This window comes from Diabrotica virgifera, chromosome 3 (assembly GCF_917563875.1).
Source record: "Diabrotica virgifera virgifera chromosome 3, PGI_DIABVI_V3a".
NCBI classification, from domain to species: domain Eukaryota; kingdom Metazoa; phylum Arthropoda; class Insecta; order Coleoptera; family Chrysomelidae; genus Diabrotica; species Diabrotica virgifera.
In genome coordinates, this window is record NC_065445.1 from 28,278,968 (window position 1) to 28,306,952 (window position 27,985).

At 33.1% G+C, this 27,985-nt stretch overlaps 1 protein-coding gene across 1 annotated transcript; it reads left to right on the plus strand.

Annotated features, from left to right (window-relative positions):
- The first annotated feature begins 43 nt into the window (after positions 1-43).
- LOC114340244 (serine/threonine-protein kinase Pink1, mitochondrial) lies at positions 44-27,863 on the plus strand. Its single transcript, XM_028290964.2, has 9 exons — positions 44-468; positions 3,525-3,639; positions 7,493-7,857; positions 11,133-11,312; positions 13,666-13,969; positions 20,673-20,900; positions 20,989-21,090; positions 25,930-26,142; positions 27,715-27,863. The coding sequence occupies exons 1-9, from the start codon at positions 176-178 to the stop codon at positions 27,742-27,744; spliced, it is 1,830 nt and encodes a 609-aa protein (XP_028146765.2). The 5' UTR covers positions 44-175; the 3' UTR covers positions 27,745-27,863.
- The last annotated feature ends 122 nt before the right edge of the window (positions 27,864-27,985 follow it).

Genomic DNA, 27,985 nt, shown 5'->3' on the forward strand with positions numbered 1-27,985 from the left:
TGTCAGTCATAATCAGACGTCAACTGTCAAACGCTGTTATTGTCATTGTCATTGTCATTCATTAGTGTCATAGGTAAAAATAAAATAATAAAAACGTAATACTTACACAAGAAAATTTATTCAGTTTAAATAGAATATCGCCCTTCGGGGTGTAAAACTTGATTGATAGTGCAAAATGTCGTTAAGAGCCTTAGGTAGTCGTTTATTTAAAAATGGTAGTGTACTTATTCGTAACACACGAAACAAAAGAGAATTCAACACCAAAACTATTGCCGACAAAATTAATGCTGCTGCTTCACATACTCCTCCCAGTAACTTCACCAGCAATCAGGTAGTACCTCGAAGCTTCGCTTTACGAAATGTCGGCGTGCAAATTGGTCTTCAAGCTCGAAGAATATTAATTGACAATGTTCTAAATCGAGTAACTAATAGCTTAGCTGCGGATCTTAGAAAACGGGCAGCTAGAAGGTAAGATTTTGAGAGTACACATTTACACCTAGCATCATAACACATTTCTTTTTCTTAAGTCACACTCTTTAGCAATCAAAACACAAATAAGGTTCTCTATAAGCTAATTTGCTGCCTGCCGAGCAAAGGGCTTCTATTGGCTTGGTAATAGGCGTAACCAGGGGGTTGGGGGGTTATACCCCCCCCCCCCATTGGGATGTAACTTTGAGCTCTATATGCTTAACACCATTACTATTCCATACCCCCCAGAGACCATCCAGTCAGTAGTTGTAACCCCCCCCCCCCTTATGATTTATGATCATCCTGGTTAGCTGTTGGTGGTGAGGTCTTCTCCAGTGACAAGACCTTTTTAACTGGTTCTCAGGATAGCTCCTTTGAGTCTCCTATTGTCATGATGTTCTATTCAAGGTTGAAGTGGGGGGTTACTGTGTGATTCCAGTCTTTCATGTTGCTTTTTGCTATATTTAGTGATCACATCCTGTATGAATGGGATTCTTAGGTCTTCATGAAGCGTTAGGTTTGACACATACCAGGGTGCATTAGTTACTGTTCACAGTATTTTCAACAGACTTCTTTGAATTATAGTTGTATTTGACTTGTTCCCACATCCCCAGAGTTGGATTCCATACGTCCAGATAGGTTTTATGACAGTGTTGTAGACAAGAAGACATTCTGTTCACTCTATATTTTGGGGAAGTAACTTTTGCCATTTTGATGAGGCTAATCCACTGGTCTATAGGAGAAGTATAAAAATAGTAGACTGATTTTATTTTGCAATTTTTTTCACATCGTGCATGCTGTTATTTTGGTTCTGGGTATGGTCAATCTCAAGGAAACAGTATTATTTCCAGATCCAAAGTCACAGGTGCATGATCAAACATTAAAAAAATAAAATGTTTGCTGTTTTACCCTCTACAATTGTCGGAATATAGGTAATATCATGTTTGATTAATTTTGTTCTTTCCTTTGATTATATTATTTGTAATTTTGATTGATATTGAACCCCATGGATACCCCTGCAAACTCATATGTGGTGGCAAGGGGCTCCTGGAAAACTGGTAACCCACAAGATACCCAAAACTCTCGAAGATGCCCTGGGAAATACATAATTATCATGATCTATTTTGTTTAATGTGTATTTTAAAACTTATAGATTTGGGAATAGGATTTTTTATAGGTTTTGAAAAATAAAATAATATAGAAATACAAATCAATAGATCTAAAGCTATAGGATCTGTACTTGTGTCAGGGATTAAGAGTATAACAAAGATAAGGCTACTTTTGTGATCACCATTAGCTTTTATAAGTTTAAACGATCACCAGTTTTCTCTACATCTGTCTAATTGTGTTCATTGTTCGTATTTTTATCAATAAATTATTAAAGGAAAAGTCAACCAATAACGAATGCACATAATTTTCTCCTGTCAAATTCTAAATTTGAAAAAATATATACGCTGTGAGCTCGTACGTATAGGGGATATTTATAAATTCGCGAGCGCCAGTAGTGACAAGTCTGTAAACATTTACCGGAAATTTGACATAAAAATGTCAAAGTGATTAATATAAAATTATAAAAAATATTAGTTGGTCAAAGCTGTGGTATAGGTATATTTTTACCTTAAATATACTTACATTTTAAATACTAAATTTATTTTTTTTAATGTTCCGTAATATGTAATTATAAATTAATCTATTAATCTTAGCGCCATCTACACGATAGGTAATTGTGAAAGTATCCGAAGTAAGAAATTAATATTTAATCAATAGAACATCAAAATGATTAGCAAAATCTGAAAAAAATCTATTACAATTTAATTACTTTTTAGCGTTGTAAATATTAAGCAATAACAATTAAATAATAAATTTAAAAATTACTGGTGAAAGTTGAATTAGTAATCCGCTAGGAGCGACACCAGTGAAGCTCAGAGCGTATAGGGAATAACCAGATTTTTTTTGACATGCCATTCCTATTACAGCAAGCATTTCATTGGCTAGAATTAGTGACGACTCATTATTATATTTGGAGAGATTGTGAATGGTAACTGACGTCTGTCATAATATTGGAGGTTAATTATAATGTCAACTTATTGTTTTCAAATTAGGTATATTTTATTTATTTAGTTAATATTTTAACGACAGTATATTTTTCAACCATTTCCCTTACCTATCCTTGATTGGTTGATTAGGTTCGTAAAGTTTTGTTGAATGGTAGGTTTAGTTGGGCGTTAATTTTAACAAATGTTGCTGGCTAATTGGACACAGCTACTAAAGGCCATAAAGGAAGAAGAAAAAAAATAAACAGACAAAAATCTTATACAGTGATGAGCGCGCTAATAACCGGCAAAATAGCGCAAAAGATGGAAAACATATTAAATTGTGAGATAAAACAAGATGAACCTAGTGGAGGTGTTAAATTTAGCAATAGTAACTTATAGATTAACATTATATTGATTGTTTCCCACCTTTAGACGTATCAGAGGAGTATGTCAACTAAAACTGTCATTGTGACAGTGGCATTTCTCAAACTCGTCCGATACGTCTAAAGGTGGGAAACAATCAATATAATGTCAATCTATAAGTTACTATCGCTAAATTTAACACTTCCACTAGGTTCGTCTCGTTTTATCTCACAACTTAATATGTTTTCCATCTTTTGTGCTATTTTGCCGGTTATTAGTGAGCTCATCACTGTATAACCTTCTATATTACAACATGACTTTGACACTTATATTACAGATAGTTATCTTTGTTTCACAGTTTTAAAGACATAGAGAAACATTGTAGCCGGTAGCTGTTTTGGTAAATAAACATATGTTTTTTATTCGGCAACAGTGCTTTCCTGCTAAACTTAAAGGTAGCAAAAAACTAATATTTGAGGACAAATTTGTTAAATTTATTTGTGGTCAAGCTTGTACTGGTGGGCTATGATGTCATTAAATCTATGACATGCATTCCTAATTGTTTGAATTTTAGTTTAGTGCCCTCAATTATAATTTTTCTGTTTCTCCTTTTATAATAATTCTAGTTTTAATTTTTAATGTACTGATAATTTATAGGATCCTGTTTGGAGATTCTGGACCATTTTTTGCTTTAGTTGGAGTTAGCTTAGCTTCTGGAACAGGCATTCTTACCAAAGAGGAAGAACTGGAAGGGGTATGCTGGGAAATAAGAGTAAGTTTAAGGTTTTTCAATGTATTATTTATTATTAACATAAATTGTCACTACAATTACAATGATTTAAAAGCTTAACATGTATGTACTTGAACAAATGAGAGCAAATGAGAAACAAATGAGAAGTCCCAGATCCAAAAATAGAAACGCCTCTGCCTTAGAACCAACCTGTGGTTACAACCTCAATCTGTGCTTTATACAATTTACAAAGTAAGCAGATGATGAATAAATCAGACGAAAGGGACTCTACAATATGCAGTCATCTCCCATCCATCCATCTAGGTAAAAATTCCAACGAAAGTTGATTCCGTGTACTCACAATATTAGTAAACTGGGAGAAAGTGAAAGACAGTTGATGTTTTATTTCGGTTCCCCTTACTTACCTGTCTTACCTGATCATATTGCCTCTCTGAAGGATAAACTGTCTTCCATTTTTTTTTAAATCTTACTTGGTCAGTTAGGATCAACGAACTGTCAACACTGATGGAATGACTCCGTCCCATTCAAACAGTGAAGCGAGATTGCCTGCAACATACAAGAGAGAGGTCCTAGAGAGACAGAATTTGTCAGGTAAAATTTGCTACAACTACAACCAGAGTTGCCAGATGTGATTTTATAAATCCCCCACTTAGAAACTGAAATTCCCTCAAATTGAAGCTCAAATCCCCCAAATTTAAATTTTTGCCGCATCTTAATAAATTAGTAGTCAAATGTAGAGAACAGTAAACAAAAATTATACTACTTATCAACAGAGGGCCCTGGAAATAATTCATAGGTCCTATCTTCTTCGATTATATGAGAGTATAATATACAGTTCTATGTGTACATTCGAAAATTTAATTTCCCATGACCCCTTAAAATCTTCCATAATTTTCACCCCAAAAAATCTCCCAACCATTTCTGCTTAGATAAGTTCCCCTATACGCTTTCAAATTACCCCAAAATTGTGGGAAAATACCCCAATCTGGCAACCCTGACATACCTGACTACCACTGTCAATTTGTTTGTTTACGAAAGATGGCGATTATCTTTCCTCCTTTACCTGAGTATCTCTATCTTATTCTGAAGTCATTAAATTCGATTCATGGCGATTCCATCAGTGTTGACAGTTCGTTGGTTAGTATACCCTATTTTAGAATCCCACTTCAGTGGAAGCTTTAGAGTGTAAGTAATTAATAAAATGACAAGAAGACATAGTTTCAAAAGCCTTTATTTCCAAGTAAACTAATATAACTGGTTTATAATAAAAAATAGTTCCTTTTTTAATGACAGAAAAGTGAAAATATGTCATCATTCATCATCTTATACAATGAGTTCCCATTAACCAGTTCGCTACCAAGGGGTTGTTTAAGTTTCGTCCTCACAGACCACAGCTATTTAAATTGCCATTATGTGCAGTGCGATCCCCGGCTCACGGGTGAGACGCTGGTCTATGGGAAAAACAATGTGGCTCATATATGAGTCGCATGGTGAAACTGTTAAATATAAACTCTCACAAAATGTTTCAAAGATCAATAATTGATCAACTTGTCAATTACAATGTAAAATTTTTATTGATGGTAAGACATGATGGTATAAGATGGTCAGACAACGTCGATTGAGGCTTAAAACCGAAGTAAATCAGACGAAGGATTTGTATTACATGTAAATTTGTAATATTTTATCTAATAATCAAGTGACCAATTTTAAAACAATATCAAAATACGTATTTGATTTTCTTTTCACCTAGTACATCAATGATTTAATAATACAGCTGTAGTTGCTAATGCCCAACATAATAGCATTACTGTTCAAATACCACTTTTAAAATGTGGTTTGCCACCAAGACAATAATATTCATTTTTTTAATTAGAAAAGGTAATATCTGAAGTATTTTGCTCTAATTATTTTTTAACACTTGTTTAAAATTCAGGTTGTTCTAAATCAGGAACTACATTTATTGCAATATTTGTTATTGTGTTGTTAATATTTGTTGTTATTATTCAATTGATATAAATATTTAATCTCTTGTTTTTATTGCACATACTATCAAATTTTGTGATAATATTCAATGTGGCTTTTGATAAAATTAATTATATGAATCCCTATGATTAGTAAACCATTTTCAATCCATTGTTTTAAAATAAAAATTGTATTTTGAAATTATATATATTTTTTTCTTATAGATTTTGATTAAAAGCTGGAAACTTAATTGCATGTAGATTGTGTTCATTTATGTAAAGCCATCTAGAAAAATAATAATTGACATAAGCTATGCCATTTAACGTCTTATACAGGTTGTAAGCGAAAAACAAATACACTTTATAAACACCACTCAAGAAGACTATCAATGTGGAATAATAAAAAAACCAAAAAACAACACAAAAATTAAACCAATTAAATACTTGTGCGGAAAAGATGGAAAACATCAGTATTAAATGTAAAAACTATGCCTGGAGCATATTGTGGATCAGATCATAAGCTGCTAAAAATTAACTGCAGGTTCAAACTACAAACAACTAGAAAAATACTTCAGACAAAACAACTAAGAGTAAATAATACAGAAGAATTCCAGAAGAAACTGATGAACAAGGAAAAACCACAAATATTAGAAGAAGTATTAGATAAATAACACATAGAATGGAATAAAAAGCTGGATACATTCAGCGGAAAAAGAGTACACACCGTATAAAACCCGAAAGAACCAACATTGGATGTCAGGGAAAACCTTATAATTAGTGAAGAAAAAAGAAGGGTTATGCTACAATATACTACAAAAACAGTAAACAACACCCAAGAAATAGCGGAGCTAAGCAGGAAAATAAATTGTATGTGCATTAGAGACAAAACTATCATAAAAATAACGTGCGTCAAGAAACTGGAGCAACATGCGAACCGCCATGAAAGTCACCACAATCCAGAAGATAGTAACAGAAAAATTAAGCTATCGCAAAATGTGTGTGTGCGTTGGGTACCCCGACTGCTTACAGAAAATCACAAACAGCAATGTGTCCAGTGTGCCCAGCAGTTCTTGCAACAATGTGAAGACAAAGAAGAATTTTTGGATTCCATTGTGACGAATCGTGGATGTTTCGCTTTAGCCCTGAACCCAAGCAGCAATCAAGTGCATGGCATCTCTCAACTTCACCGTAGCCGAATAAGTGTAAACAAACGCAGTCTGTTGGGAAAGTCATTACAACCGTCTTTTGGGACAGGAAGGACCTACTGTTAATCGACTTTAACAGTTAACACCAACATATTGCGAGAGATTAAAAAGACCGAGACATACGATTCAGAACCGCCGGCAAGGACAAATTGTCCAGTGGTGTGAGGCTTCTCATGTTCCACATCAAACTGAAAACTGCTGAGAGATTTTTGCTGGACTGTTGTGCCCCACCACCCTATAGTCCGGACTTAACACCAAGTGATTATCAGTTATTCCCAAAATTAAAGGAACAGTTGGGTGGTTTACGGCTTCAGTACCGATGATGAAATCAAGAAAGAGGTTACTCGATTCCTCAATGGATTGGTGGTAGAATTCTTAACAAGGGGATAAAAAAGTTGGAGCATCGTGTGCAAAAGTGTTTGGGCATGAACAGCGATTATGTAGATAATTGAGTAAGTTTTAAGTTTTAAAATGATGTATAACACTAAGAACAAAAGTAAAGCTGTATATTTTTAACTACAAATACTTCGGATGGTTGGCTTTTTCTAACATGTGATATGCAAATTATACAAACTTACAAGAATTTCCATATATTTAAAATGAAAAGTCTGTACAGAATATTTTCTAGTAGTAATTAGGATATTATCTATTGTATCAAAAATATTTCATTTGCAAAATTCTCCGTTTTCAATTATTTAATTCTTACAGGAAGCTGTTTCAAAATTAAAATGGCACCATCAAGATATCGACCTCGATGAAACCCGATTCGAAACTTCTCCCGTTAACCTAGACGATCTTTCTTTCGGCAAACCCTTGGCCAAGGGGGCAAATGCTGTCGTGTATGCTGCAAATCTGAAAAGCTGTGATTCGAACGTTTCTGAACAGAGTACTGCTTTAATTGATATTAAAGACACAGAAAGCGATGATACGAATAAATTTCCACTCGCTCTGAAGATGATGTTTAACTATGACATTCAATCCAATGCGATGGCCATATTAAATGCTATGTACCGAGAAACTGTACCAGCTAGACTGTATTACAGTAACATTGGTATATCAGATTGGGAAATTGAGTAAGTGCAAATCAATACATGGAATGCCTTAATTAAAAATATCACATTTTAATTAGTATTACAAAACACATGAAATATCATCTTTTTCTGTTTTTATCCCAACTGCTGTTGTAATATGTTGCAGTCTTCAATAGTACCAGCGCTATTCCAACTCATAGACATGTTCATTTATTTTCTTCCATTCCTTCTCTTTCTTTATGTACCATCTTAATTTTATTCACTGCCACGCTAAATAGCATGCTTGTATCAACACCATACCAATCTCGCAAGTTCTTCAACCATGAGGTTCTTCTTCGTCCTGGACTGCGTTTGCCTGATATTTTCCCTTGCATAATATTTTGTAGCAACCTATATTTGGAACCTTTCATTACATGTCCGAACTACTCAAGCTTTCTCTTCTTGGTGCTTTTTATAATCTCAGTAGTCCTGCTGAGACGTTCTAGTATTGTGGAGTTTCGAATCTTCTCAACTCAAGAAACTTTTAAAATTATTCTATAGCAGGGGTCACCAATTAGTGGACCGCTATCCGTATCCGGACCGTGAGCTAGTTTTGTGCGACCGTCAATAAATTCAGAATATACCTGTGTTTGGCAATTTTGAAAATGTTTGGCCATGAAATTGTGTACTATGTTTGGCTCAACTTATGTGTGCGAAGCCGCTTTATCAAGAATGAACTTTATTAAAAATCGGTAGAGATCTCACTTAACAGATGAATATCTCAACTCCCTAATGAGACTCAGTTGCACTAAATTCACTCCAAACTTCAGACAGGTTGTACATAAAAAAAGTCATTTTTCTCTCTGATAATTTAATTTTGTAAGGAGTTTCCCCCCTTATTGTTATACTTACTAATCATTAATTTTGAAATTAAGTAAGCTGTAATATAAAATTGTCATGTGCATTTTTTATATTCATTTCCTCTCTACTATATGTTAAGTAGGAGTACTTTTCAGATGTGCATTCAATTAAAATAATTTTCAGATTTAATAAGTTTGCAACAAACACCTTGCATTGAAACTAATGTAGAAAAGATAACATGTTAATTAGCATTTTGTACTATGATTATTTATTTTAAATTCCTCAGTTTCCTTTCAACAAAATTGAAGATGTCTAAAAACCTCATTAGCATTCAAAATATAAATTCCTAATTTTTAAAATATTCTCAGTAACAATTTAAAATACTGCTGTTTTCAAAATATACTGATGATAACATCAAAACAATACACAATGAATTTATATTTTATTTATTGTACCAGGAAAACTTACAGAAAAGTATACAGTAACCAAAAAACAATCAGATATTATTAGTTTTCATTTCCATATTAGTCCATGTGTGAGGCCACTTTCGTATGAAAAATGTTTCTGACTCGATTTCTTTGCGGATTCCTGTTCAAAAATGTCCCCTTGAAACAAATCAGAAGGGTGCCGGGTGAAACAATGTTTTAAGCAAATTCAAAATTACTTTTTTGCCCCGAAAAATGTATTTTTAGGTTTAGGTTTCTTAAGTAATTTTAAACAATAAAGGTCTCTTGTCATATTTCTGAAAAGTTGATAGTTTTCGAGTTCTAAGCGATTTAAAATCTGAAAATGCGAAAATATGCATTTGCGATGCTTGAAAACTCGTAAGTTTTAATAAAATGACAGATCTTTTTTATTTAAGATGACCCAAAAATGCTAAAAACATATTTTCGCGGGCAAAAAAGGTGATGTTTTGAATTTGTTAAAAAATCTATTAAACAATTTCTGCCCAAAAATTTCGCCCGGCACCCTTCTGATTTGTTTTTAGGGGATATTTTTTAACAAGAATCCACAAAGAAACCGAATCAGAACAGTCAGACACAGGCAGCATAAATCCGGACTCCGGAAGTGTCATAGTGTATTAAATAGTGTGATGTTAATGTCTTTTTGGTCCAAACTAATCAAAACTCTATTGTTTGGATAACTTTATATTTACATCGTATAAACGGTGATTCAACCATAGTTGTTTACAAATACAAATCATTACCTATACCACACATTTGTACATATCAAGTATCTAATTATAACAACTCTTGAATTTACCTACACTGCATTTTTATACACGACATAATATGTAAACCTCACGTATTAATTCACGGTCAGGAGTCATTGTCTTCGAGCATGGCTAATACACTACATTATATTTTGATAAAGATATTTACAACTTAATTTATATAGGTTGTCCCAACTATATTACAATAGGTTTTCGAAACGGACCCTCAGGGAAACTAATTGGTGACCCCTGTTCTATAGCACCACATTTCGAAAGGCTTAAAATGATTTAGATCGATTTTATTCACAGTCCAGGACTTAACACCATAAAGTAACAACGAGAACATGTAGCAGAGAAGTAGGCGGATCCTCAATGCCAATTTTAGGTCTCTGTTACAAAATACCTTGGACATCCTTCTAAAAGCGGTTCTGTTCTGCTCTATCCTAGATCTAATTTCGTCGTGAGTCTCTGATTTACAATTTAATTGATATCCTAAGTAAAGAATTTGATCCATTGAAATTTTTGTTAGATTGAATTAGATCTTATATTTTTTTTCTTTAATTCTTGAAATTACTTCCATTTTAGTTTTTATTAATACTTCTTCTCGTAGCACTACAAACCGGGCCAGGTCTTAGCTGACTGCATAACCTGCTTCCATGTCGAACAGTCGTCCATGATAGTTGGGTCAGTGGGTAGCCCCAGTGTTCTTTAATATAGCCATATGTTATCTCTCCATCGCGTTTGTGTACGTTTTAAGGGCCTTCTCCTTGCCGAAACTTCCTCCCATATTAACTTGGTAAGGAGTTATTAGGGAGTCTATGGAAATGGCCAGTCTATCAGGATTTACACTCTTGTTGGACTACGTCGCTAGCCCTGTGCATCTGTTTGACCTGGGTAATTGTTCTCATTCGGTATTCGTTAGTATTCGGGTCGTGATAGGATCCAACGATCCTTCTGAGGATTTTCTCTGGGAACGTCTGAGTTTTCTTTCCATTGCTTTCCACTATCCACTAACCAACCCACTAAATAACTAATAACCAATTCATTCATTACAAATTTAATTTAATAACAACTTTTTCTTTTATCTTACATATATCCACTCTAAGATTCTCTCCCCCTGTTTACTCTCACACCACACGTCTATTGAACTTCCTCCTTTCTTGTACCCTAATTTAACAACCTCCCTCCAACAATTTCAAAAAATTCCTTTTCCTCTTTCATTTCCTGTATTTTGTAATAACTAATATAGTTACTGTTCTTTTAGTTTATCAAAAAGGAATAGACATTTACCACCCCACCCAAACGTAGTCGCCATTTTTTCGGTATTCACCGACTATGTACCTGAATTGCAGGACTGCCGTGGTCTGTACCCTGCGGCACTTCCAAGACGGATTCATCCAGATGGAGAAGGAAGAAATATGTCACTGTTTCTGCTGATGAAAAGGTCAGTATATTTTACATAGTAATGACTGAATTGTTAGATTTTTCTGTTGTGATCACTGAAAGTTAATATGTCCATTTGGTATATGTTTTTTTTTAAATATTTGTTTAATGATTTGAGTAATTTTCAAAATTTGTTAAATATAACGTAGAATTTATTCATCGCTTACATTTTCATTATTTTATATTTCTGTTTAATTACTTCATTTTGATTATCATTATATTTCATTATAATGGATTAAAAAAAAACAAAAAATTTCTCCTCGGCAGGGAATCGAACTCTAGTCATTTTCGTGAAAGGTAAAACAAGTAAATAATACAGTTTATTCAAAACCCTTCTTTCAGTGCGTCATTCATTTTGACGTCATATAAGATTTTAAGAATCTCTCGAATCACTGCATGACATTTTAGTTAAATCTGACAGTTGACAGAATATTTTTGTCTCTATAAGTATCAATATTTATTTAAATATTTGCCAGAATATTAATATTTAAATTATTTTAAGGAAAATATAAATAAATATAGAATACAATTTCACTATACAATTTCCGAATGTACCAAGGACATAATATATTTATATTTACGTCGTTGACAAATTTCTAACCTAGAATTACAATTGTCATTTTATCCGTTAACATTGTGAAAGTACTATCACGATAGATTACTTTTGTTTCAAATGATCTTTATTCGCATCATGGATTGGTTAGGTATATATTTAGAGTATGTATTGTAATTGTCAACCAATTATACATCTGTAAGTTTCAGTCGCTTTAATAAATATGGAAATACCCTTCAACGAAAACATACGAAGTTCTATGTATAATAATCACGGACATAATATGTCGTTTTCTGTCACTTCGAGCTTAATGCGTTGAAACTATGACGCGCTGAAAGAAGGGTTTGGTATGAGCTGTAGACGTGAAGATAGTCAACTGTTTTTATGTGAAAATCAAATTGTTGTTTTTACTATTCTCCTTACAATTTAATAATATTTTCTCGCCTTTTAAACCTTTATTGGACACAAATACTTATTTAAAAATCAAAATTAGCCAGAGATTCAGCCCGTGGTTCTCGAATTTTAATAAAAGTTATAAAAACATAAAATGACTTGTTAAATGTTATTTTATTTCTATAATAAGTGTAAATGTATGTATATTATGTATATTACTGTATACTGCAAGGTTACTGCACGCATCTCGATATCTCACATCACGCTAAATATTATTTCGGGCCCCATGCAAAAACATCATACCGAGTGATAAGAAGTATTCACTTCAAAAAATGAAAAATTGCTTACCTATGTCATAGTATGATAATAAACAAGAATGTGTGTGTACTTTGTACGCACGTAAGAAGTTATACTTCTACTACATATTATGTGATTTTTAAGACTATACCAAAAATTTAAAAAAATAAAAGAATAAAACGCACACAAACACATTGAAAAATGCCACAAAGAAAAAATGATTTCTGGACGATAATAATTGTTGGCAAAAATTTTAAATACGCATTTGCTGAAAAAAAAATTATATAACAAATATACTTACAATCATAATATGCATAAAAAAATAAAAAAATAAAACTTGCATCGGGAATTGAACCCTTGAAGTTCGTGCCGCTTTGACTCGTAATCGAAGCGTAGACTCACTCGTCCAATCGCACATTATTTATCATGTGGAAAAATACGGTAACTGAACGGTTTAGTGTTTGACAATTGTTTTGAAAATTATGTAGTTTAAATTTTGTGGAAGAAAATATAAAAATATAACAAAACAGTAAGAAAACAATATATTAGATGAAGATTGGTAGAACTTTTGTTGGTAATCAAATTAAGTATGTAAATCAAAGCATTACATACCTACTAGATAAATAAATCTACGCCAAAAAATCATAATTTAAAAATAAAAATCGTACCTAATTTGGGATTTCTCTCTAAAATCCGCATTCTTGAGAAAATAAATGTATGTATTTCAACCTAATCCAAATGTATAATTACAATATGATTATAATAAAAACTACTTACCAAATTAGAATGAGTTTTCCTTGTCCAAAATAGTCCAAAAGTCCAAAAATATAGGTATATGAAAATATTTAAAAAGGCAGTACAACTATTAACTAACTTTTGTTTGTTGTTTCTTTTCACACAAATTTTAAAACGCAACAACCATAAATAATCTAACTACAGCTGTGCCACAGCCACCATATTGAATAATTTTTGACATGTCATTTGAACATCCAATCAGAACAAAGTTATAATGCGCATGCGCCCGGTCGCTAGGTTTTCCCATATAAAAATTTACCCTCTATCGCCGGTAAAGAAGTATAACTTCAAAAATAGTAAATCCTCTCGTTTTCAGATACAGCACCAATCTAGAAAACTTCCTACGAACATCTCCACCGTCCGTGAGATCATCTGTACTTATCTTTACTCAACTCCTTGAAGGTATAGCTCATATAAATGCGCACGGAATAGCACATCGCGACTTGAAGAGCGACAATTTGTTGCTGGATACTTCTGAACCAGAAGCTCCGATGTTGGTGATAAGCGATTTCGGCTGTTGTCTTGCTGATAAAGCTAATGGTTTAATGCTACCTTATACAAGCTACGACGTTGATAAAGGTGGCAATACGGCCTTGATGGCACCAGAGATATTGTGTCAGGTAAGATGTGACATATTTATTAAAATTAATATAACGTATATCTATAATATACATTCAACCAAACTTATATGGAATCACTTCTTCTTCTTCTACGGCACTACAGCCCAAATTGAGCCTTGCCTCCACCCTTGCCTGTCTGTGGCTGCTCTTCTCCATACACGGACTCCTAAAAGGGCTTGTGCGTCGCTGTTTACTGTGTCTTCCCAGCGCTTTCGTGGCTTCCCAACCGGTCTCTTTCCTTGCATTCTAGCATTCAGTGCTCGTTTTGGTAGCCTATCCTCTCCCATTCTTATCACATGTCCGGCCCACTGCAATCTTTGTATTCTAATAAAGTGTGACAGGGGCGTTTCCTTATAAAGTTGATAAAGCTAGGTATTGTCTCGACTTCTGAAGATTTCGTTTTCCCTCACAGGTCCTAGTATTCTCCTCAGTACTTTCCTTTCAAATGTGTCGAGTTTGTTTTTGGATGTTTCTTTCAGGACCCAGGCTTCACTGCCATAGTATTGGTCGAATTAGGGTTTTATAGATACTCATCTTTGTATTTCGGTGGACACTTTTAGACCGAAATATATGGGAGAGGGCAAAATAAACTCTGTTTGCCTGCGTTATTCTCTTCCGTATTTCTCCATCTTCTGATCCGTCGGCATAAATTTCTACTCCCAGGTATGTAAACTTTTCAACCGTTTCAATGTCATCTTCATGTATAATGTTTTCTGGGACTATATTTCTTCTATCTACTATATGGAACTATATGGAATCACTATGTATTTGAAACCTGCAGCTTTTGGAAGCTGTAGGTGTAAATATTTTAGTTGAAACGATCAGAAGAAGAGTTATCGTGTCCAAGGTCATGTTCTGGAGAGGAATTATGATCAGTAAAAAAAACCTTTAATTTTCATCCAACCAACTTTAATAGCTCGCAGGTATCTTTATTTGGTTCTATAACCTGACTCCTTTTTGGTTCTAACTTGAACTTGAAGAAAATTGAATTCAGCATTAATTCGCTAAAATAATTAAAAATATCAGATGATTCCATATAAGTTTGGTTGAGTGTATATCTATAATATAAATAATTCAGCTGTAGAATTCAATGCTGACCCATGACAGGCTAGGTTGTTGTTTAATACATCACATACTGATTGAACAAGATTAGAGATATTCACCTCCAACTCTGAGATTTGCAATCTGATTTCAGTAAAGGATTCTAATTATTTTCAAATATTGGTTGTTAATTCCAGCTTCTTTTAGTATTTGCATCATCTTGGCGTGCTGTACTCGATCAAACGCTTTCTCGTAATCAACCAGACATAAATACAACATAACCAGACATACAAATACGTTGTAATTGACGTCTCTGTATCTCTGGAATAAAACTTGTACTGGGAACAAAACCTCTATCCTACCAACAGCATTTAAAAGCACGAACAGATTGGGGAAAATTTGACTTTCAGACAGCTTAAGGGGGGGGGGGTATAGTTAATTCTGCGTTTTTTTGCATAATTTTAAAACGTTTTCCCTTGAAAGTGGTGGAGTTAAGTTAAATGTGTAAAACGCTATCTTAAATAACAACACTTGAGGATTATTCAGTTAAATTTTTATTGAAAAATATTAAAAAATGAAGTGGTGGCATCATTTTTAAGCAGACGATCCAAAAAAAGATTATTTTACTTTAAGAGTTTCTTGAGGTAGTGACGTCAAGTTTTTATGATTATATCGATTTTTAAATTCATGGTATAACTTTAAAGTGAAAAAATCGAAAAAAAGTGTGTTCGGTAAAGAGAAAAATGGTAATATAAAAAAAATTTTCAAAATAAGCAAAAACTCGGCGTTTCTACCTAGTAAAATATCTAAAAAAGAAGTGTGCAAAATTTCAGAAAGATCGGTGCGTTACTTTTTGAGTTATGATTTACACCGCCTCAAAAAAACATGTTTTTCAGAAAACGCATTTAAAAAAAATGTAGTTTTGTCAATAATCCTACGAAAATTTTTATATATGTATATCCATATCTCCGCCAATTTTGCTGGGATTAACTTGAAATTTTAATGGTATACTCTTGAAAATATTTACAATCGAATAAACCAAATCGAAAAAAATAATCAAAAATACTATACTCTCCCCCTTAAGTTCTCTTATGGATTATCTTTAGGAACAATTTTAGGAGATAACTCATGAGGCTAATTGCATGGTATCCCAAATGAATATTTCATTTGAAAGTGCAGTAAACTCAAGACTTCAGCCATGCTGTTGATATTTCCCCAGAGTTTTATATTATGTTGTTGAGTATCTTTGTGATTATTGCTATTGACTCGTTGTCTTTTAGTTTGAATATGTATGCTTGTATATCTAGGCCTGCTGCTTTGCTATCTTAGTCCATCTGTGAGTTCTTCAACGTTCCTGTGTTCATTGTGACTATCGTACTTTGACTGTAGAGTCTCAATTTCTTTGCTTCTTTCCGTTGCTTCTTTTTCTTTTCCTGATTTAATTTTCCTTCTTATTGTTATAATCGTAATGTATTTGTCGTTTTATATCTATCTGGGTAATTTTTGGTTTTTCTTCTTTCGTTTATTAGTTTCAGGATCTCAGCCATCATCCATGATTTTTTCTATTTTACAATCATTTTTAACTATTTCTGTAATATGTTTGATCGTTCGTTCTTACGTCTGATCGTATGTTCGCACCAGTGTAACGTAGTTCGTCTCCAAATCTGCTCCAGGATAAGTCTTGACAGATGCAAAACTATTTCGGAATCTTCTATGTATTAAAATGTAATATATTTGATTTCTACTGATTCTCCGGGTCAGTCTTGAGGCGATTTTCACGTGTACAGCTTGCGAGGTGGTAATTGGAAGAGTGTGTTGGTGAAAACTAGTTCTAAGTCTTTTGCGAATTTTTCTAGGTCTCCTCTCTTATTTCTGACAAGTCCATGTGCCCCGATATACTGTGTCGTTATCTCCAGCTCCAAGCTTGACATTAAAATCTCCCATAATGATAAGAACTTTCAGTTGAATTCTCTATATAATTCTGTTGATTTTCTGTTAAAATGCAATTTCCTCTTCCTCCTCTTCGTCTGCATAAACTTGAATGATGTTTAACTCCTCCTCGTTGTCTACATAACTAGAATGGGGTTAGCTTGTACTTGTAACATCACTGTCTCTGATATTGGTGTAAAGTTAGTTAGGCATTTGGCAACTTTGGGTGATACGATGGCTCCGACTTCATAGTCATGTCATACATCACGTTTTCCTGACTAGTATACCTTGTGACCTTCCACTTATATTTCTCCAGAATCTTTTCTTCTCATTTCTACTATTCCCATGATTTCAATATGCATTCTCTTCATATCTTGTATTGCATTATGAATTTCCCCTGCGTTGTATAAGGTTTTGACATACCATGTGCAGACCTTGATATTCTTTTTGTACTTCAGTTATTATCGTTTGATGAACTTAAAACTGTCCTTCCCGGAGACCCGATCGGAGGTCTAACATCGGAATTTATCTTAGTATTGAGTATTGTCATGATTTGACCAGGGTGTATCGCTGTAGATCTTTAATAGGGGGTTTATCCTACTTGTGCTTGTAGGAGCGTACAGTTTGATAATTTTTAGTATACAGTACCATTGTGATATATTATGAACCCTCTGTATAAATCATAATTTAAATATGATGTTATTAACCTTTAGGGTATTGAACATACATAAAAACAATATCTTATAGTTTGTATCACATGTTTATTACGAGTGAACTTGAACTATATTTGTTATGGTTCAGATAGGTATAAAAACACGCTGAGCAATCAGTATGGATATAGATATACAAATAATTATTAGAAGTTAGTATGTAGTAAGGCGAGGCGCTATGAATCATTAATGTTATTGTTTAGATATTGGATACCAGTGAATAAAATATAATGTATAGTAAGACGTGTTTAGTCTTTTTAATTAATTAGAACCAGAAGGCATTAACAACACACTATTTAATACATGGCTGATCCTGCAGACTAGAGGAGGTCTTCTGAAAGGAGCAGAGATGGCGGCACCAGCTTGGAAATGGAGACGGCGAAAATGGACCAGGAACCGAGGATCCAATACTGCCCGTATTGTGAGACGATCAACCCAGTGAGCGACAGTGTAAAGACAAAGTGGAAATAAAATGTAAGTAAGAATGTCTATCTTTATTAAAAATGCTTCCCTCGTTTTTATATTATTATTGAACATTGAATATTTATCTTTGCTGATTTTTGAATAATTTATGAAGTATCGATTTTTTTTTATCTATGAATTTTGAAACATGAAGTGATTTTTTGAATTGAATATTTTTTATCAAAGTTTATTATATATGCTATTCTTGAATTTTTATTGAATTTTGAATCTTTATTGAATTTATTTGAAAAATCTCTATCCGATTTCGATTTTTAGTACGGTTATTTTTGAATATTTTATGGAATATCGAATTTTTTTTTTAAATTTCTATCGAATTTTGAGATATGAACTGATTTTGGATATTTTTATCCAACTTTTGCATATGCTATTGTGAATTTTTATTCAATTTTTGTCGAATATGTATACTATTATTGAATTTTTATTAGCCAGTTGTTTTTATTATTGATATTTATTGATTCTATAGATACATTTTAATCGATTTTGTGTTAAATTTTGTATGATATGAACCTGAATTAATATTTTTTGAGTGATAAATGATATTTTTTTTAATAAATAATGATTAGTGATGACATACGATAAACATTGCTATAAGCAAGATATATATTTTTAACGAACCGACCTGATGCGTCGAGATAAGGAATTTGGAGAAGAACTATATAGATAAGAAGAAGAACTAACAATATTATAAGCTAAATATTATGAGGCAACTTGAGACAATAAGAAACCCACGGCTCTTGTCAAATTAGGAAGGTACTAATGATTTATAGAAGCTTGAAAGCTTATTAGAGACCCACTCTGTGTTTTGAAGGGTACCTATTTTATTCATGATTATTCGTGAATAAACAACGGCCTCAAAGCAAGGGATTGAGGTTGTGATATTTTTAGAAGAATTTGAACCGCATAAAATACCTATTTCGTGTTTTGAGTTAACTATACCACCTAAATGGTGCGTACAGATCAGGGCGAAAATTCGGGTTAATATTGGCGGAGAACTAAGACATCCGAGTGAAACCTCTTTTATTAAGGTAAAACGAAGGTATCGGAGCTAGTATATGCAGTGATGATTATGATGTTATATGAAATGATATAATGAGATAAATGATATATGATTGTTATATGAAATATGTATATGAAGATGAATTATATGAGTTGTAGTACCAGACAAGGAGAAAAGAAAGAAAAAAGAGAATTTTTAGTAAAATATGTGGGAAAAATGAAAGAAGACACATAAAAATTGCAAGAAAAGAAGCAAAATTAAGAAGATATTAAGCAAATAAGTAGCTAATCATTGAAATATGTCTTAAGAATTAGAGCTGTAAATTTTTTTTCTAAAGTAACGTAAATTATAAATAACTTATTTTTAAATGTATATAATGGATTCAGGTTAAATTTTCGCGGAAAATGGAAGTATTTGAATTAAGGATAGACAATATCTTACAATAGTGTTAGTAGATAGTAAGCAAAGGGACACAAAAAGTGAAGTTCTTAGAGATATTACATTTTTATTATAGCTACAATATTTTAAAGTTAGTAAGGCGTATATAAAGAAGACTAAAGGATACATTTTTTTACTTATTCGAGTAATATTAGCTTAGCTTAGGACTTTTAGTTAGATACGAGATATTTAGTTAGGTAGATTAGATTATTCCCCTGCTTATAGGAGATGCATATAGGCACTAAAAGACTATATTAAAAATCCCGATAAGTTTAGTCACTGTTTTCATGTGGACACTGTTTTGTGAATGGAGAAAAGACTCAAAAGGCAAGACGGAACAGAAAGTGAATTAGTGATAATAATAAACAATTTTTAGGATTAAAAAAAAACTCTGAAACGTACCATGTTAGTTAGTTAGCATAGTTAGGAAATTTAATTTTTGAAAATAGTATTAGGTAACCATAAACATTTTGTAAAAGGGAAAGAGGAATATACCGTCAGATATTCTTCTTCTCTTCTTAGGACTTTCTTTTTTAAAAACGGCGGAGATGTGGTATATTATGAACCCTCTGTATAAATCATAATTTAAATATGATGTTATTATCCTTTAGGGTATTGAACATACATAAAAACAATATCTTATAGTTTGTATCACATGTTTATTACGAGTGAACTTGAACTATATTTGTTATGGTTCAGATAGGTATAAAAACACGCTGAGCAATCAGTATGGATATAGATATACAAATAATTATTAGAAGTTAGTATGTAGTAAGGCGAGGCGCTATGAATCATTAATGTTATTGTTTAGATATTGGATACCAGTGAATAAAATATAATGTATAGTAAGACGTGTTTAGTCTTTTTAATTAATTAGAACCAGAAGGCATTAACAACACACTATTTAATACACCATTGATTATTAACTACCCAGTAGTTAATAATAATGACATTACTAAGCTTGATAATGAGGTACGGAACTATCGATTAATATTGTGGTGAACGGTGAACGTATGTATATTTTCTGTGTAGGTACAGAAATCCCACGTAGTAGATACGTATGTTGTATATACTTTTGTTTTAAACCAATTGTACTTATTTTTAGGTGCCTGGTACTTTTAGTATCTTAAATTACACCAAATCGGATCTGTGGGCTGCTGCAACAATAGCATACGAAATATTTGGAGCTAGGAATCCATTTTATAAAAGCAACGATCAAATTTACTTAAAAAGTTCTGGTTACAAAGAAGAAGATCTGCCCGCTCTGCCAACTGAAGCGCCATATATTATAAAGATGTTAATCAAAAATCTACTACAACGAAAACCTAATAAGGTAACTACATTTAATAAATTGTTAATATTGGTTTTTACATTATACTTTTAATGAAGATAAAAGAATTAAGTATATTTTTATGTTATAGCGTCTTAATCCAGAGGTGGCTGCGAATGTTTGCCAGTTGTACTTATGGGCGCCAAGTTCATGGCTAAAGGCAGAAACCAGAAAGTTGCCTTCTAGTGCCGAGGTTAGTATTTATATTTAAGTATAAATATTACAAAGATTCACTGAAAGAATCTGTAAAATAATTAAGGCTTCCAAAATGGGGAAATCTAACATTCGCAGAATGTCGAGAATATCGCGGACAGACGAATTAAGCAATTTTACACCGACTAAACAAAAACAAGATGTACTGAATACAATAAACATATGTGATGATAAATCCAGAATATGAACTACTACGTGTAATCCATCAAAAACATAAAAGATGGCAAATCTACTGGAACACATCATGTGCCTATCGAATTATTAAAACTCATTGATGAAGATGTTATTGATGTAACGGTTGAATTGTTTTATTTATATCAAACTGCCACAATCCCCAGATAATGGCTAAAATCGACCTTCGAAGCAATTCCCAAAAAGTCAAGTGCAACAACCTGCTCAGATCACAGGACAATAGCTTTAATCTAAGTAGAACAATAGCTAAAAATTTCTGAAAATTATATACAACAGAATTGTTAAAATTCTTGAATATGAAATTAGTGAGACACTGTTTGGATTTAGAAATGGTATGGGCTTTGATGCTTTGTTCGGCTCTAATGTGCTGTCCCAGAGATGCATGTGAAAAGGCATTTGCTAACTGGATTACACAGGGTGTAACAAAAAGTCAGGCCATAAATTAAATAACATATTCTCGGACCAAAAATAGTTCGATTGAATCTAATTTACCTTAGTACAAATGTGCACATAAAAAAAGTTAAAACCCTTTGAAATTTCAAAATAAAAAGACTTTTTTCAATATATCGAAAACTATTATGAGATTTTTTTATTAAAAATGGGGATACTTATCTTATGGCTGAACATCTTAAAAAATAACATTTGCTAATGCCTTTTTAACATAAGAAGCTTGTAGATTTATTAAAAACAATAATATTGACAGTTGTGATACAAAATTTATATTTAATCTATATTGTAATCAAACTGCCAAGGTAATAGTTGACAACCAAAGCACCCAATAAACATATCAAAATACAGAGAGGAGTCCGCCAGGGTTGCGTGATGTCCCCACTAATCTTCAATGTTTACAGTGAATGGGTATTTAAAGAAACGCTCTCAGATTTAATAGAAGGTATATCTACTGAAGACGAATTTGAAGAAAACTAACTGCATGATCATGATTAAATCAGCAGATGCAAACATCCAATTTATTATTGAAGATACTGTAATTGAGAGTGTGGATACCTGCAAATACTCAGGACCATGGATAACATCAAATGTAGACCGAAGCAAAGAAATTAAGACACATATTGAAATAGCCTCTGTATCATTCATTAAACTTAAGAATTGTCGGGATATGAGGTTAGAACTATACCTAAGGGTGTTTCGGTGTTATTTCTCTACTCGTCTTTATGGCTTGGAAGCAAGGACCCTAAAACAAATGTATCTGAATAAGGCCGCCTTTGAATTTTGTTGTTACAGACAAATTATGAATTCAAAGGATGTCAAACGTGGAAGTAACGAGAAGGATAGGAAATGAAGCAGAAATAATGTTAACTTTCAAAAAACGAAAACTTAAGTACTGAGCACATGTGACGAGAGGGCAAAAATACTCATTATTACAACTTATTATGCAAGGAATATCCTGGCTTAAGAATTTGAGGGAATGGTTCGAATGCAGAAGTGCAGAACTACTTCGAGCGGCAGTCAACAAGGTCGGCATAGCCATCATGATTTCCAACCTTCGATAGAAGATGGAACTTGAAGAAGAGATGTAATTCATGCCCTAGACCACAAACAATATCCTGTTAGGTTTACTGCAGACAACGATCATGCGACTGGTCGCCAATGCTCTTGGACGACAAATTACCTACTTAAATGAGAAGAAGTAGGTATTTGCTTTATTTTTATAATAAAGCAATTTTGGAAGAATCGATATAAAGGACGACCTATCATAAGTTATGACGTCATTGACTGTAAATATACTTCAAAAAAGAAGTACATTTCTGCTTCTTCATGTATTATGTTCTTTTAGAACGTTGTTTACCATCATAGCTATCTTAATGTTATTCCCTGCCACCCTAAATAGCGTGCTTGTATCAATACCATACCAATCTGACAAATTCTTCAATCCTGAAGTCCTTCTTCGTCCTGAATTGAAAACAGGGTTCATTTTTTAAGACATTTTTATTAAAATCAAAACATACAAAAGATAAGATAATTAGCGTTAATTACTCGTGAATTTCGTTAATAAAATACCGGGTGTCCACTTATATTTTCCCCCATTTTAACTGCCTATAACTTCTAAAAAGATAGAAATATGCTGTTTTCGCTGAAATGTTTTATTTTAGTAAAAGTTTTGTCTGAATGGATTGAATTTTTTATATCGCTTTCAAATACGAAATAAAAAATGGCGGATTTTTGAAAAAAACTTTGTTGACTTTTTTTTAACGGAACACCCAGTATATTTTTTTGTAAATTGAAAGAAATGTCATTCACCTATCCAGCGATATAAAGTTTTTCAAAATCGGTTGTCAAATCACTGAGTAATTAATTTTTAAAATGAGGGGTGCAACGTGGATATCACATACCTAAATAACATAACTGAGCAAAATGATATTATGTTATGTGATTTCCACATTGCATCTCTCATTTTAAAAATTAATTGCTCAGTCATTTGGCAACCGATTTTAAAAATTTTTATATCGATGGATAGGAAAATGACCGTTTTTTCAAGACACAAAAAAATATACTGGGTGTTTTAATAAAAAAAGTCAACAACGTTTTTTTTTCAAAAATCCGCCATTTTTTATTTAAAAGCGATATAAAAAATGGTCATTTACCTAAAAACTAAAAAAAAACGGTCATTTATCTATTCAGCGATATTAATTTTTTTAAAATCGGTTGTCAAATGATTGAGCAATTAATTTTTAAAATGAGAGATGCAATGTGGAAATCACATAAAGTTATGTGATATCCACGTTGCACCTCTCATTTTAAAAATTAATTACTCAGTGATTTGACAACCGATTTTGAAAAACTTTATATCGCTAGATAGGTGAATGACCTTTCTTTCAATTTACAAAAGAATATACTGGGTGTTCTGTTAAAAAAAGTCAACAAAGTTCTTTTCAAAAATCCGCCATTTTTTATTTCGTATTTGAAAGCGATATAAAAAATTCCATCCATTTAGGCAAAACTTTTACTAAAATAAAACATTTCAGTGAAAACCGCATATTTCTATCTTGAGCCGTTTAGAAGTTATAGGCAGTTAAAATGGGGGAAAATATAAGTGGACACCCGGTATATTTATAATCTGCTTATCGGATTTTAGGTTCGGGTCGATGTGACGATATTTGGTACATGAATTAATAATACCGACGATCGCGTGGATTAGGAATTACATTTATTAAAATGAAATGGACGTATAAGGATAGGACATCTCGTTCAACTCGCCAGGGGGAAAGACATGTAAGGAATTACGATCACGTATAGGATGGGTAAAATGAAACCGTCGAAATTCGTTCAACGCACCAAGACGACGGGGGTTGTAGGGTTGCGGAAAATGGTCGGGATATACTTAAACTCACCTCTTATACCTCGTTGTTGTTTATTATTCCCCGATCAACGCTCCGAGAATAATAATCCAACTAGACTTTTCGTTCCGTCGTTTATACCGTCTGAGACGGTAAAACTATATTATCGTCACACGTTTACCTACTATTTTCCATTGCATAATACATTTTTAGTACAGTGGAACCCCGATAAGTCGGCCCCCGATCACCCGGAACTCCGGCTAACCCGGACCGATTTTTATCAGACAAACATTTCAACAATAAAAATGTATTGCTATTACAAAATCTCGTGAACCTAATTCATTCATTTGGTGACGTTAATATACGAACGAAACGATTGATGAATCCGACATTACTGAAAATATCAGGGTGCAGATGGGACCCTGCCGCGCAATTCGCAGCAAATAAAATAGTCGTATGTTTTTGGCTTCATTTTATTTCGGTTATACATACGCATTTTCAAGGTTCACGAGGTTTTGTACCAACTCTATGTAATATAATATTTGAGAGATAATGGAACCGGATTGAACTACATATAGCATAGTAAAAATGACTCATGGCACACCACGTTCATTGTCGAAAACAACTGGCACCTGTATTATCCTTTATTTGAAACTGTCAGCATTGTTTAGAAACGACTATTAAAATTCTTTTTTTAACAATGGTCTTAGTCATCACTTTTATTAAATAACATAACATCAGAGACGGTATTGTGTGTAGTAAAGTCGTGTTTTGTAATCGTTCGTAAATTTATTCAGATTTTGTGTTTGCGTGTCTTTTGTCTATAAGGGCAACAAAACGTAAAAATGTTGTAGTGACAATGGAAAAGAAACTAGAAGCATTAAGTAGAATTGATAAAGGTGAATCTTGCAGCATTATATTATGGTGTCGGTACATCTACAGTATCGGATTGGAAGAAAAATAAAACTAAAATCGAAGAATTTTCTTTTCAAAATGATAACAAAAGACAGTTTGGACAATCGGTGCAAAGCTAATAAAGCTAAGAATGAGACTTTTGACGACGCTTTGTATGTGTGGTTTTGTGTGGAATGCGAACGTGGTTTACCAGTGTCTGTGTGACAATTATAACAGAGATCTGTAAGCATACCATATTTTATTAATTTTTACCATTTTCTCCGGCTAACCCGGATTTTCGATAACCCGGATCGGCCGCGGTCCCAATTAATCCGAGTTAACGGGGTTCCACTGTACTTACTAAATCTCATATTGTAGAATTTAATTTTTTTGCTGTTACATAATATGTCAACTAATAGTTTTTAACGTGCTTTTAGATTTTGCAGTGGCTCTTAAGCCTCACGACCAAAATACTCTGCGAAGGCAGGATTGCTAATAGACGCTTTTCCCAATCTGCCCAGCCAGACTCGGAGCAAGCTAACATGGAAAAAGGTGGCAGGCGAACTTACCCTGAATATCTTCTGATATCCAGTTTCTTAGTAAGGGCTAAGTTATCGAACATAAAATCCGCTCTGGCTTGGATCCAGGAGGTAAACTGCGTTGATTTTTGAGTTAGTTCTAGTAATACAATGTATAAGTGATATTTTATCCTTCCAGTGTATAATTTAGTTGCACCTTCTTTGGTTAATAAGATGGAAATAAAACTATGAAGTAGAGCAACTTACTTTAAAGCTTGCAATAAGAAATGTTAAATCCCTTATTTAATGCTGCAATGGATACTCTTTTAAGTCTTCCTGTATCTTTTCTCATCCGTAAGGATGAAGTGGCGTTATGTAATTTTATTGACTATTTCGGTCCAATTATCTCTTCCTGTGCAGGAATGAGTAATCAGTCATGTCCTTTATTTGGTCCGACCATCATGCTGGAGATCTTCCTCTGGATCTATGTAGCTTTCAACTTTCATTCGTCCCAAGCTTTCTCTTCGTCTAGTTATATGTCCAAAATATCTCAGTATCTGTTGGTTGACAGTATCTGTGGTTTTGGTCAGTCTAGTTTTGATGTTGTTTTTCTCCTATTGAATTATTAGTGCGATGAGCGGTCCATGGTATGCGAAACATTTTATTTCAAACGCCCACGGTTTATTTCAGGCCCACATTTCAAACGGCTTTATACGTTTCTAATCGGCTTTTTTCATGATTCATGTTTCTGAAGCCTAGATGGCATAGGAAATTTTAATGCTCGAACAAGGCGTAATTTTGTGTTTTCTTTTTTTAACTAGAAGAGCTGATTTCTGAGCGATCGTGTTTCCTCTTAACTTCTTTGATAATCTCTTCTCTAACATCTATTCATGTTTGTAAAAGAACACAAAAAACGTATACCTTTATTCGAAGACAGGAATTTTTACTTGTTCTAATGGAATAAACTGGAAATTGATGATACTTGAAGGACAAACCCCAGTTCCTTGCGAAAATTTGCCCGACCACCGTCCTCTTCAGAGACCCAAACGGTAATGACTAATATTTCTCAGCGTTCCCATGCCTAGAGAGCTTTACTTATCGAACTATTTAATTAAGCCAAAAAAAAAAGTTAGACGTAATGCAGAAACAAATTGCTCATAGCCACGTATGACATTCTAAGAGGATGCGTTATTCGATGCAATTAAGACTGAATAAACAAACAATGGATTTTCGTTGAAAAATCTAAAACGCAAAACGTGTATGGCTTATAATAAATAACTATAAAAATCCTTATGATATACAGGGTCGCATAGTAGTTGCGTTCTGAATCAAATGGAATTAATTTTTTTTTAAACGTTATAAGCTAGGAAGAACCGAGCATCTCTAGTATTTCGGACTGTTAATGTTGCTGAAAATTTTGATGGGTGATATAATGAAGAAATTGGTGTGTCGTGATCGGTGTCAACACCCTTCAGTCAGTACGAAAATGATAATTTGCGCTGGTTCTTATTGGTTGAAGCGTGCTGTAATTGCCTTTAATAATTAATTCACTGCATTCATTGCATTAAATAACTCTTTAATTTCATGAAAACAATACAATAATTATTTTTTATCTATTCTTAACCAAAGAAGGTACATTATTACAATATCTTAATGGAACATTATTATATATTATAATACTAACATCATACTACACGGTTTTAGGTTAACGAAAATACAATATATTACTATTGAAAATAAAATATCAAATGGTCAATGCTTATAAAGACTGTTGTTGTTGTGATTAATAATTGTGTGAGGTTATGCGGTGTAATATATCTTTATGAAATAAAAAATATATAGATTTTTACAAATGCGTATTATTATATATTTACGAGCAGGATACCGCCATCATCAGTTGCCAACAGCCAACAACGTACCACTACCATGGATTTGCGCTGGAGATCACAAAAGTATAAAATGCCGCGAAGAAGTA

Excerpts from the sequence above, each read along its gene's own strand:
- LOC114340244 (XM_028290964.2), top strand. The coding sequence starts at position 176 with ATGTCGTTAAGAGCCTTAGGTAGTCGTTTATTTAAAAATGGTAGTGTA. Across the intron at positions 20,901-20,988 it reads TACAACGAAAACCTAATAAG|CGTCTTAATCCAGAGGTGGC; the intron begins GTAACTACATTT and ends TTTATGTTATAG. Across the intron at positions 26,143-27,714 it reads CTCTGGCTTGGATCCAGGAG|GTTAACGAAAATACAATATA; the intron begins GTAAACTGCGTT and ends ACACGGTTTTAG.